Source organism: Filicampus tigris, chromosome 8 (genome assembly GCF_054856515.1).
Source record: "Filicampus tigris isolate MCC_2025a chromosome 8, RoL_Ftig_1.0, whole genome shotgun sequence".
NCBI lineage: Eukaryota > Metazoa > Chordata > Actinopteri > Syngnathiformes > Syngnathidae > Filicampus > Filicampus tigris.
Window position 1 is genome coordinate 131,188 of NC_141224.1, and position 12,859 is coordinate 144,046.

General features: G+C 49.6%; 1 protein-coding gene across 3 annotated transcripts in view; it reads left to right on the top strand.

Annotated features, from left to right (window-relative positions):
• The window catches only part of map7d1a (MAP7 domain containing 1a), a 28,312-nt gene continuing 15,453 nt past the window's right edge, over positions 1–12,859 (top strand). Inside the window, exons 1-5 of one of the 3 annotated variants that reach the window (XR_015087801.1) lie at positions 1–301; positions 8,078–8,233; positions 10,241–10,309; positions 10,604–10,624; positions 12,250–12,413. Coding sequence is in view for 2 of the 3 variants with exons in the window: in XM_086037625.1 (XP_085893751.1) it covers positions 226–301; positions 8,078–8,233; positions 10,241–10,309; positions 10,604–10,624; positions 12,250–12,413 (486 nt within the window). In the remaining variant the exon portion in view is untranslated. The remainder of the gene's footprint in view (positions 302–8,077; positions 8,234–10,240; positions 10,310–10,603; positions 10,625–12,249; positions 12,414–12,859) is intronic. The other 2 variants (XM_086037625.1, XM_086037626.1) reach the window with 2 other exon arrangements.

Consider the following 12,859-nt stretch of genomic DNA (forward strand, 5'->3'; position numbering starts at 1 on the left):
ATTTTTGGAAAAAATATCCCCACCCACCGGTGTCTTTCAATACTTCCAGCCAGGATTCATTTATTGTATCTGTCTATTTCCCGCTCGGCGTGAAAAGCTCCGCGACACCACCGTTGAGTGGCTCCAAGTCCCCCCACCTCCCTCCCCGCCAAACAACCCCCCCCCGCCCCCCCGTCCTGCGTGAGGGATGAGCGGACTGCTGGGCAGCAAGCAGCCGGTGCTTCGATGAACGCGACGACAGACAGCGAGGGTGTCGTAACCGCCGCCGAAATGCAACAAAATAACCTAGTAACTGAGAGATGTAAGTCTTACGTTTCATTTTTTTGCACTTTCGTAGTAGTCAGGTAGCTGCTCTTAAATGATCTTAGACGTCGGTGGTGTACCGCGATATGCTGGAACACTTGTCTTCCCTTGTTGTTACACTTGGAGGGCTTGAAGAATAGTCGTCATGGAGGCTGGGCGTTGTTTTTAAAGCATTCTTTTAAGCATTCTTACCATATCAGCCTCTCTCAAAAAAAACATTCGCACTATGAGCTAATCTCTCTGTCCCATCCCCCGCCTTCGTATATTCACAAACTAATGATGCATCCTAAATATCGAGCCACTCAAGGACATTTCCCCAAATATTTGCTACTCCTTGTCAGCTGGAATTGGAGATGCAGTTAATCAGTACCAGACTTTTTCCGACCGTCTGTGGAATGACATAAATATGTCATTGGGATCGATTGAGATGAAGAACAACAGATCGAGCAAGTCATAACCACCCTAATGGTGCACATACAAGCCCATAAACTCCTCATGTGCCCCCGTACTCGGTCCACACGACGATGAATTAACCATGGCTGCAATCTGCAGGATGATCTGGTCAGTGTTTATGCGTGCCTGAGCATTGTGGACTGACTGACACGTTGCCTGTGTCCGGAAAACGTAAAAGGGGAGCTGGACTCACAATGTGGCCCAATGACAACAAGAAAACGTCCTTCCTGTTGGGAAGTAGAGGGCTTCCAAAGTTGGGTTAGGTCAGTTTGTTTTGGCGTCAGATCAAGCGGCAGGAGATTCCAACTCCACCCTGAGGTTGGGAATCAGAAAGGGACAATCGCGGGCAAGACTGTTCTTTGGCAGCTTTTCATGTGGGTGGGTGGCAAGAATAATGCATCTCAAAAAGGTACAAATTATATGTGAGTTGTATCCTCCTATGAATTGCCATGGACTAACCGTAGATGGTGGAAATGAGAGATGTACAAATGAATCAAAATCCTCCCCCAAGCACTTGCTTCCTTTTTTGCCGGAAGGAATGAGGATATGCTAAAGGCACTAGACACACTGGAAGAGGTACTATCTGAGATTGATTACCATGTCACAGTTGAATCTGAGTCGAGATTCTTCCATTATTCTGGTAAACACATTGGAAGATACAGTATAGGAGAAGACAAGAATTTGCTATACTTCTCCATACCAACAATGTCGTTTTGATGTCTGGATTTAGTAGTCGTGTTGTTGGAAGAACGTGTCTCCAGAACTATGGATTTTCAAAACACTGGGTACCAAAACCTTGAATGTAGAAAGGATGGCCAGGGTATTGCCAAAATTGGACCTTCAAAATGAGGAGGGACAGACATAGCTTGTCATGAAGCGACGCGCGTTGCCTTTCAATTTGGGTCGGGCCTACGTGTCTTTCAAGATACGAGCCGTCGATTGGCAGCCTTTATTTGCTTTGACTTTGGAGCAAACATTTGAGATGCGAGCACTGGGGGCAGTCAACGCAACTCACTTGACAACAAGCAAGTTTGGCAACTGGTGAACAATATCAACACAAAGAGGCTTCAAGCTGTTCATTTCCGGCCCCGGTTGAAGTTTGCCGTCAGACTAATTATAAAGCAAAGAACTGCACGTTGTTGATTTAAAACAGCCAAACGACTTTGCCCGCCGCTTGCTTAATGCTAACGCACGATGCAAAAGGTCAAAGACGGGCTAACGAATAGCATCGGTTGTCGCAGTGTTGTAACTAACCCATGAAGCAACGGAAACTGAAAGACAAAGTGTGCATCGAAACAGGTTTGCAGGCAAGACAGAGACCGAGACAAGCAACATAACAATACTCACGGGCATATTTTCTTGAACAACTCACAGCATTGCAGTTGAATGAGGCAAAGTGGTTGTGAAAGTCTTCTTTTTTTTTAGGCTGGTTTTGTACTGCCCCGGGTGGCCACGTTGCATCGACCAGAAGGACAATTCGTGATGATGATTAATGATGAATGATGCACAAACTGTATTGTTCTTTGCATTCTATTTAATTCAGTTATTACTGTATGTTTCTGTACAGTACAATATTGTAGAGCAGGGATTCTCAAAGTGTGTGCTACAAGTACCACTAGTGGTACACAAAATAATCACTGCATTAAATGTTCAAACTGTGCAGAACGTTTCAGAGGCTTGAACTTGTTTTCTTTTTTTAGTCTAGTACGCTGCTAAATACGGTTCAGTTGTGTCGAAGTACAATAAGTTTGTGTTTAATGTTTTACAGTTGTGTGTCTTAGAACATTTATTTACTTACCTTTTCTATTTTGTTTTAATTTCTCTTTTATGTGCAATACCTTTTAATTGAATCCTGATGTTGGTACAGTTTCTAAAATGTTCCTATAATTAATTAAATGATTAATTAAACCCGGAATTAATGTTCAAACGTTGCTTAATGTTACCTTGGCTTACAATATATATATATATATATATATATATATATATATATATATATATATATATATATATATACATATAGATACACACATATGTATATATATGTGTATATATATATATATATATATATATATATATATATATATATGTATATATATGTATACATATGTATACATATATATATATATATATATATATATATGTATATATATGTATATATATGTATACATATGTATACATATATATATATATATATATATATATATATATGTATACATATGTATATATATGTATACATATATATGTATGTATTATTACGTTTGTGGAATAAGTGTTAATCCACTCGGTTTTAGCCATCTTTGGAGTCGGCCATTTTGTCACTTGCTGTCGACTGAAAATGACAACACAACGACCAATCACGGCTCAGATTCAGAAAACAGGTCAGCCGCGATTGGTCGTTGTGAGCAGTTGTGATGTCATTTTCAGTCGACAGAAGACAAAATGGCCGCCCCCAGAGATGGCTAAAAACGAGTGCATTTTGCTGCTTCATTTAATTTCCACAAACGCGAAATGAATCAGAATGCCGTGTTTCAACCAGCGGGCCTGCTGGGAACATATTCTTGGAAAAAAAATATGTTTGGGTTGACTTCTGCTTTGAAATGAACCCAGAAAGCTCATGTTTGAGATTAATTGACAAAGACGAAAACTGCATTTTTGCGATAGTTAATTGTAGTTTGTTTTAATAAAGTTAATATGACGTCTCAGTGAGTTTTAATTTTTATTTAATTCAATTTCATTTTTGTTTAATTTTGTTTGCGGAAATACTTTTTGAGTTTTAGTTTCATCATTAGTTTCCGTTAACCATAATAACCTTGCCTGATGACAATTCCTGTTTCGCCAAGACTGTGGCGGCCTCTTGTGGCATCTTGGGGCATTTCAGAAAAAGAGCTTTCCGGTGAAAAGCCGGGGGTTGGGATCCACAGACAAAAACGGAAATAAGTACTTTTATCGATAGCTAACAGCGAATATTCGGGGTATCACGATATCAGGGTACTCCCGGTGCTGAAAAAACAAAAACAAATGACAAGCCTGAAAGTCAAGACGGTTGACGGTGGTCAGCCACGTTTTTCGACGCAGCGTTTTGAGGTCGCTGTTCCAAGGAAGATTCTTCCAACTTCCCGGCATTCTTGAATGCCTCGCAAGATGCCGCGCCGCTGTTCGTGCCCAAGTATCGCGCTGACCTCGCCTCGTCCCACAGGCCCGCGATACGCAGGCGTATTGTCTCGGAAGGCGTCCGCTTGGTCTCTGTGACATACTGCCAGCAAATTGCCGTCAGCGGCCCGCCCGTCCCTCTGCCGGGACGCAACGTCCGCACTTTGAAACGTGTTCTTTCCAACGCGTCAGAAAATCTCCCCAAACGTGGCGGCCGTGCGCTCCTCTGTCACCAGACCTCGCCTCTGTTCTAAGACCACTTCCCGGTTGGCCGAAGGGCAGCCCTCACACACTTAGTATAGATTGTCGCCCGACCATATGTCACCGTCAACAGTCACGTGAGCCCGCTCTGCACTTTGTTGGGAAGGAAGGTTACGGCTACGTGTCATCAAATGATAGCCGCCACGTTTGCCAGCCTTCCACGCGGGGAGACACAAGTCGACATCATTCTGGCCGACAGGGTTAATTATGCGTCGAAGCGATGCGAGATCCCGTGAGATTTTTGCCCAAAGTAAGGTTTGAGTAAACAGCCACACAGCAACAAAATGTCACTGTTGTATCCCACTCTAATGCTCTTCTGTCTTATTGTGAAATGTCCTTTTGTTGACGGATTGTCCCAATGCTAAAGTAAAGTTATCGGCACGCTACAATGTGTGTTTTGATTGGAACTTGAACTCAGAGAATTTGCTTCAGTTGAAAAGTCGCAAAATCTGGAGATACAGTACATGCTTTTCAACGGACAGTGATAAGTTCAAAGGACAATTCAAAGCCGCGCCGTGGCACCTGATCAACTAACGACGAACTAAAGACATTGCTCGTGGCAAACCGATATTGAATGTTTAGCAAGAATTTTTGAACCCCCCCACATCGGTTACATATGGATTTTCACTAGCCCTCGCAAATAGCGGGGGCACGCTGTACATTGGACACCAATGTTCTGCTCTAATTAAAGCTACGCCCAGTAATTTGAAAATCAGCGCAACCTGCTCAGATGACTATAAACTCCAAATCTCCAATAGTTGACAAATGCACTTTTCATTTATGTGAAACTAAAAGTTTGTTCAACCAGCCAGATGACCAGAAATGAGCGGCCAGTGAAATGCCCCCCACACACACACACATTTGCTGACATGTGATGTCACATCACTGTCATTTAAGCTAGCGTGCTAGCTAGAACTATTGTGGAGCATCACGAGAAGCTAGTTAGTTTGTGTGAAAGACTTGAACTAGTGACTGACTCTCGCGTGTGGTCCGCATGTCGTCGGGACCACTCAGCTACTCTGGACCTTGAAACAAACGGCCTGGCCACCAGTCAGCGCCGGCGCGTTTGCACTGCGCTTCCTGTGTGTCTGGGCCCCTTTGCCCCCCTTACGTCATCCTCTTTTGGAAGCAACAGGGGGGACAAAAGTGGGGGGAAGGAAGGGGGGTGCCGGTGATGAGGTAGTCGGTTAGTCCCAAATAAGATGGCGATCTTCTGTTTTGCGAGTTGTTGTCGCTGTTCAGTCGGCGCCCTTTTGCCTCATCTGCGTTTCTCATGAGAATGTTCTATTTGCACAGTCTAATTTTATGACAACTATGATGTATTCTTCCTCCGTAAGCCGGCGTCTCGCTGCGGGAGCTTCTTTTCTAGCTCCTGACTTCATGAATATGACACGTCTTGTCCAGTGGCCGTGCATTTTTCATTTCTAGTTTGAAAAATACACTGCCAGTGTGTCTCGGATCTTGAATGAGGCATAGTTCCCGTGCTCGCTCTGAATTTTCTGTTGCCGGGGGAGCGCTACGTCAAGCGGCGGGTATTTATAGCCGACCCGGGCAAAAACAATATGCCGTGAAATTGGATTTGGGCAAAATCGCTTTGACTGTGGCAGCATTAGAAGTTGTTCCAGTTTTAACGAGGCTCTTTGCCCTCTCTCCCCCAATGTCGCATCGCACGCACGCACGCACGCACGCACGCACGCACGCACGCACGCACGCACGCACACACACACACACACACACACACACACACACACACACACGCTGCTGTGTATGTCATTCACTCAGAAAGTACATTTGTGGCTGAAGTCTAAATTTGGGCGCGTTGAAATGTACAGGAAGGTGCGATCCAGCAATATTGACCAAGCTCTATCTTGAGTCGATGAGAATGATTAGGATTGCCAACGTTCATAGTTTCAATCATAAATACGCCACCAACTCGGGTCCCCAAAACAATTTCGGGTCATTTCAGACTCTTGTGACAAAACGTTCCCCTTCAAGCTAAGTGGCTTACAGATGAGTTGGCTTCACACAAAAAGGCACCAAGCAAAGCGTTGCCGCTCCCCGACATGCAAAGCTGTCCTCTCCGCCCAGATTATGTATGACCTCAACATAGTCCCTTTGCACTGATTACTCTACTACGTTCATATTTCGAGCGGGCATCTTACGTCTTCATCGTCGTCATCAAGTTCCGCAGACAAAATGATGTGAACGGGAGAATTTGTGAGCCGTTGGTATTTTACCCATTCTCCAGTCCAAATTGCAACATTATTTGATCTTTGCAAGCAAGCACAGTGCAACAAAATGCCTTCCAAAGCAACACATTGAAGGTCACCAACAGCTTTTTTTATTTATTAAGTTAAGTTATTTCATGAATCGGGTCAGTCTCGGGGAAGTGCCAATAGGCGAGCGATTCCAGTCAACCGCTGAGAGGGTTCCTCGGCGCCTGCTGATTGTCCACCTGCCGGTGCGGCGCCACCTGCTTCAGCTAGAGGGCAGCAGTGAGCTTGCCCGCCGAGGATCGCTGAACCTTCTCCGACCCGTTTCGGGCCCCGTGGCCGTCAAACAGTTTTAATACGACACGCTGCCTCTCTTAGTCATTTTCGACAGCACTTTGGATGCTTATGCAGCGTCCGTCCAAATTTCTGAGGACGAATAAGACAAACGTCACGAGAGGGCCGTCGGCTCTTGGCCGGGACCCCTGTGTTTTGGCTTGGACCGCGAATGGTACATTCCACTCCTGTGGTGGCACGGACTGCATAAATCAGCCCTCGTTGGTTCTAGTCTCTCTTGCCAAAGAGCAGCAGTCCTTTTCTCCAAGCGGCCCAGAGAGCGTTGACTTTCATTAGTAGTTGTCGCCACTACCCCCTCCCTAGCAGCGGTATGCGACTTCCTCTTCATCGCTGTCACCGGATTGGGACTCTGAGGGGGATTGAAAAGTTGTCCCGTAGGCATCAAAGGAGAAGTTGTTGTGGGAAAAAACAAATCCGCTTCCATACGGACAGTAGGAACGTCATCCAGTATTCACCGCCATGCCCTCGCGGCCGTGTTTTGGCTACATTTGGTCGCCGAGCAGAGACAACAAAGACTCGTTTCTCGTCGGGGAGAACGGCTGCCCGAGGAACGCGTACTTCCCGGCGCCGTGCTTTGACAGAGGGGAAGCCGCACATCTCCCAGATGAGACGAACCCGTCGACGGGGACCCTCACGCTGCCCGACGGTTAGGCCTCGTCGTCCCGGTCGGGGCGGAGCTTTTGCGCGCGCCCCCGTGAGCTCAGATAAGCTTTTGCTATCTCGCCGAACGGCTTTAATCGTCCGCAATTGCACGGGATTATGCAGATGCTGCCACCTGACCGCGCCATTTGGCATTTGAAGCCCATCCTCAAATAGAATAGAAGCACAAGTGCTAGCCACGCCCCATCTGAAAAGTCAGACAATAGCTCTAGCTGAAGTCCAATCCACCAAATGCTCTCCTCTGAGAGAACAGAGAAAATACCGCTTGGTCAGACGCTGACAAAAAAATGACGATCGCCGGTTGATCCACAAGCTTTTTATTGTGAAAATCAATGCTTGTCGGCGGTCACTAACGGCGGGTTACTACATCCCCCCCCCCCGAAACCCATCCAGACGCGGAGAGTAGGCTCTTTTTCCTCCTTCCAGTCGCCCCGCCCTCCAACTCGCTCACCCAATCACAAATCACAAATCAAGGTGATGGTCCCAACCGCTCCCGCGGAGCCGAGTGCGCTGTCGCAGTAAAGCGTCCCCAAAGAAAGCAGCCGAGCGTTCCTCACTACAAGCTGGATGAGCGCCGACGGAAGTTGAGGATCCACCGCTCGAGATCTCTCGCCGCTTAACCGCCGGCCGGCCTTGTCATTGAAGCCCCGTTTTCTCTCTCTGTCATGTTCTGTTTGGATCAGCTCCCCGGCAAGTAGCGAACAGGAAGACGGCCAGGCCCGATCCGGAAGGGGCCGGCGCTGGCCGCAAAGCCGCGGACGCCACGCCGTCGCCGGCCAGGAAAGCCACCAAAGCCGTCCCGGGAACGGCCGGCTCGCCTGCGCCGCGGCCCGCCAGAGGTAAACGCACCCCGCCGCACTCATCGTGGACTGGACTTTGAGCGCGCGCGCGATGACGCTTGCGCTTTGCCAGAGGAAGCTCGGCTCCCTCGAGCGCCGGCCGGGAGGGCGCCTTTGCTTTCAGACCTGCGGCCAAATCCAATACGGAGAGGGCCCTGCCTTGCGGATTGCGCCACGGCGCCTTTCACACAGAGACAACGCGGCAATCTGAAAGCAAATGTAGGGGGGGGGGGGGGGGGGGGGGATCGGTTCGGGGGCACGGTCGGGGGGCACGGTGGAGCATTTTACAGCACGGTACCGGTGCGGCTGCGTCCGTCTCGTCATGGTAAGTGTCAAGCGCAAGTACTTGACGGCGCCGGCGCTCGTGGTGGATTTGCAGCATACGCGGTCGCTCGTCCAAAGTCGCTCTTGCTCTCGTCCTCATTAAGTCGCCCTTGGTGGTGTTCCTTCCGCTGCAGCCCTCCCGGCGGCCGGAATTCACCCTGTTTATGAACGCGGCCAGTGCGGGCGCTTGGTCGCAAAGTGTGCAAGCGGATGAAAACGTGGCGTGCGCTGCGCTGGCTGTCGGCGACGAGGGATGGACCGGGACCACGCGGCTCGATTAAATCTGTGGGACGGAACGGGCTGGGGGCCCAGATCCGTTTTTTTACTTTTTTTTATTTAACAATTTGTTGCAATATTCCTGTGTTTTAGGCAGTATTGACTGCTAAATGATTCCCAATCAGTTCATCATCAAGTTCTCTATTGTAATCAGAATTCCTCAAGACAGGTATCTTACATAAAAGTAAAAGTAAAAGTAAAAGTTGGTGTCTGAGGTGCTCTGTGTCAAAGTGCCGATTATGACTTTTGAACATATCGGGCCTGAATTTAAGATGGAAGAAGCCGTCCGTCACTTGTCCTCGCGGCCGTTTGCGCGTTGGATCTGATGGCCGTAGGTGACCCACCTAGGCCACGCGCTCACAATTTCAATGAAAAAAGCGCAATGCCATATTTACCGACAAAGTCTCACGATCGACAATATTTGGGGAGCAAATGGAGGCTTCCTTCCGATGAGAAAAGAGGGCGGGCGGATGCCCAAATCGGTCTCGGTCTCGAGCCGGCTTGGCGACCGATCGGCGGTTCGGCCCGCCCGGCCCGGGCCTCGCTTGCCTCCTCCCGAGGACGAGAGCGAGAGAAAATGGCGCATCGAAGAAGAAGGTTCAGATTGGCTCGGAGGCCAAAAGCCGCAAGTCGCGCACTTTGAGATAGATGCGGCACCTCACCGGGAACACGTGGGCTTTCCACCGTCCTATAAATACCAAAGTGGGTCAGGCCGAGTCTTCCCCGCCCCCCCGCCCCCCCTCTCTCCCTGGCATATGGTTGCCACCTCTTCCAGTTGGATGCTGCAGATGTCGCTTTGCGTTTGATGCGAAACATCTGCGCTGAGGGATGAGATCGGGGTTACCCAGTAAGGCAGAAATGCACTCTCAAACGGCACTCCGGAACGTAAACGTAGTACCGTAACGTAGGGCTGTGCAATTATTCGAAGTTCAATTACAATTATGATTATTACACTGCGCAATTACAAAATTGGCATTATGGCAAAAAACGACGATTGATATGCCTTTATAGCCAACGCACTCTTTGTTTACACACAAGGAAATCATACTTGAATGTATACATTTGCACCTTACTTATATCATTACATAGTTCAGACAAATGGCAGCTTTGAAAAAAGAGAAAAGAAATAAGAAAAAGCCCGCAGCCATTTCCGTCCCGATATCGCGGTGAGACGTGCATTCCTCGAGGGTGGGGAGAAAACCGCCTTTTGCCACACGCGCACACGCGCGCACACTCGCACGAGACTCGTGCCTTCATTGTGTTCCGTCCAGCTGACTGGTCTCACTTCGGCTTGATGCCCTCCTCTGGCGGGCCCTACCTTACCCACGTGCCATAGCTTGTCTACGGGACCAAGAGCGCATCTCTCAATCGATGACTCCAGTTTCTCTCTCGTCTTTTGCACGCCAGATGCGATGAAGTCGGAGGAGAGGCAGCAGCTGGCTAAGGAGCGGCGAGAGGAAAAAGCCAAATATGTGGGTGAGTGCGAGCCGAGCCTCGAAACGCCAACGTCGCGCCGGACCGGAGCGCCCCCTCGTGGTGAGGCGGAAGGGCGGACACAAAAATGCGTGCTTGCCCACGTTCTTGCTTGAGCTTGCCCGTGCGCTAAAAGTCAACAAAAAGTTGCTCGACGGGTGGCCAGGCAGTCCGGAGACCGACCTTTTGTTCACGATACGATAACCAAAGGATGTCTTTCCAAATGGCTCGGTTGACACAGCGCGATGCTTTGCATGATTGACGGCCGCTTGTCTTGTGTCTCCCCCCCGCCCGCAGAAGAGCTCAGCAAGCTGCAAGGTAAGTGACCTTCGCGTACGTGCCGCCGCCGCCGCCGCCGCCGCCGCCGCCGCCGCCGCCGCCCTTCCTTGGTCATCCTGCTCATTTGATTCCATGTAACCAATTCAAGTAGATATTGCGAAGGTTGCTATTTGACCAACAACGGTCAAATAAACAGCCACCGAAGCCAACTCTGATACGCCGCTAACAATCATTTTACAGACAGTATTTGGAGGGGATTGATTTGCTTTGTGCTTTCTTTTTGGGGGAGTTTTGGTCATATTGCCCAGCCCTCCAAGTGCTCCAATCATACATCAACGTCCTAACGGGGTGAGACGTTTAACACCCGACTCGCACGTCTCCCGCCCCGTTGTCGACAAACGTCGCCCCACTTTCGGCCGCGGCAAAGTGGCGGCAATCTCCCGCTTGGCCGCGTTCTGTTCGGCGTAAAAGGCCGAGGCGGATAAACGCCGGCTCTTTGCCGATTGTCCGCCTGCGCCGAAGAAGCTGACGCCTTCCTCACTGTCAACGTCCGCGTGTCTTTGCGTGTAGCCATTAGATTTCATCCGGCGCAAGTCAACTTCAGACGTGAGTGCCTTCACCGCTAAATGAATTGACGCTGTGACAAAAATCCCAATTTCAAAGCGTGGCCCATCGTGGGAAAAGCCCAAAGTGGTTCCAGTTTTTCCATCCCAAACACTAAAATGAAATGTGGGTGAAAATCCTTTTAGCGAGCGCTACAATGTGGACAGTCTTGCACTCGAGCACGTTTGGCCGCTCTGACCCAAGCGTGGCCTTTTCCCCCTGAAGTCTTGAGGGAAGTGCAGCTTACGTGACTTTATTGCGCAACACACGGTGGCCTTTTTTCATCTTGCATTCTAGAATCAATAGCCCAGCGTGGCCTCATCCAGCCGTGTTGAGCTGCTGCGCGGATCAATCTGGAGGGCATCAATACTTGATGTCGGAGACTCAAAAGCCGCCTTGCCGCCGCCGCCGCCGCCGCCGCCGCCGCCGCCGCCGCCGCCGCCGCTTGTGATTCATTCGCGGCTTCATGTTGCTCAACCCCGATCGTACCCGTCATCATTGACCACTGTCGGGAAAGACGTTGCAGTTGATCCGAAAATAGACGCATTTGGCTGAAGAGCTCAAGTCCGCCATTCGACAAGACTGCTGCGCTGTCATATCAACGTGAGCATTGTGTGCTCCTCAATAAGCAGGCTCCGGTCCACCTTTGGGATCCAGCCAATCACAGAGCAGCGTCGTGATTAAGACACGCCCATTTGCCGCCTGAAAGGTCGTGCGGCTTCAACATTTGCGACTGTCGGCTCCGGCCGTATTCGGAGCAGATCGGCGTCGAGCCTCCCTCCCGTTTCCATTTCAAAGCGTCGCAATACGCGAGTCAAAGTTTGATGTGAGTCGCTGCCTGTGAGAAGTCGATAATGGTTTCATCGACAGTACGGTATTTTCCAAACACCAAACGCTTTGGATGCGAGACTCGGACGTCATTTTTTCGAGGGATCGCGGCCGGCTTTCCGGGGAGGGCTTTCGGCGCTTCGAACGGATTCCAAAAGGAGAAGAAAGCGGCCGCCGAGAGGGCCTCCTGTGATCAAACGCCGCTTTGAGCCTTCTCTTGCTCCTCACCTCAGCGGCGAAGAAGAGCCAGCGGCTGGAGAAGGAGGAGAGGGCGCAGCAGCTGAGGGCGCGGCAGCTGGACGAGCGGCGCCGGAGGCTGGAGGAACAGCGCGTCCTGGCGGAGAAACGCCGCGCCGCCTTGCAGGAGCGGCAAAAGCACAAGCTGGACAAGAACAAGGTAGCTCGCTCGTACGCGCTTCAAACCGCCGCGTCCTCAAAAGAGACAGGCCGTTTGTGTCCCCTCGTCCATTTTTACTTTGGACTCCATCGCCTTGAGCAAAAAGCTGGCAGGCGGCACTTTTTCAGAAGAACTACATCTGAAATTTGACAGAATCAAGTTTTCGATAAATGTGTATTTCTCAAAAGGGGGGGGGGGGGGGGGGGGGAGACATATGCATGTATATGTAAAGCTACTCCTTTTCACACGACGGATAAAACTCTTGGACGACATACAATACTGGCGTAGTGATATTGTCATTTCTCATTTGGATGTTTTTTTTCCCTGTCTGTCTGTCTGTGTTTTTGGTGTTTTTCCGTCCTCAAACAAGCTGTAATGATGACTTTACAACGGCGTGAGCGTAGCTTGGCGATGCGCTCTGCCACTTTGGGATTTCCGTCCCACTT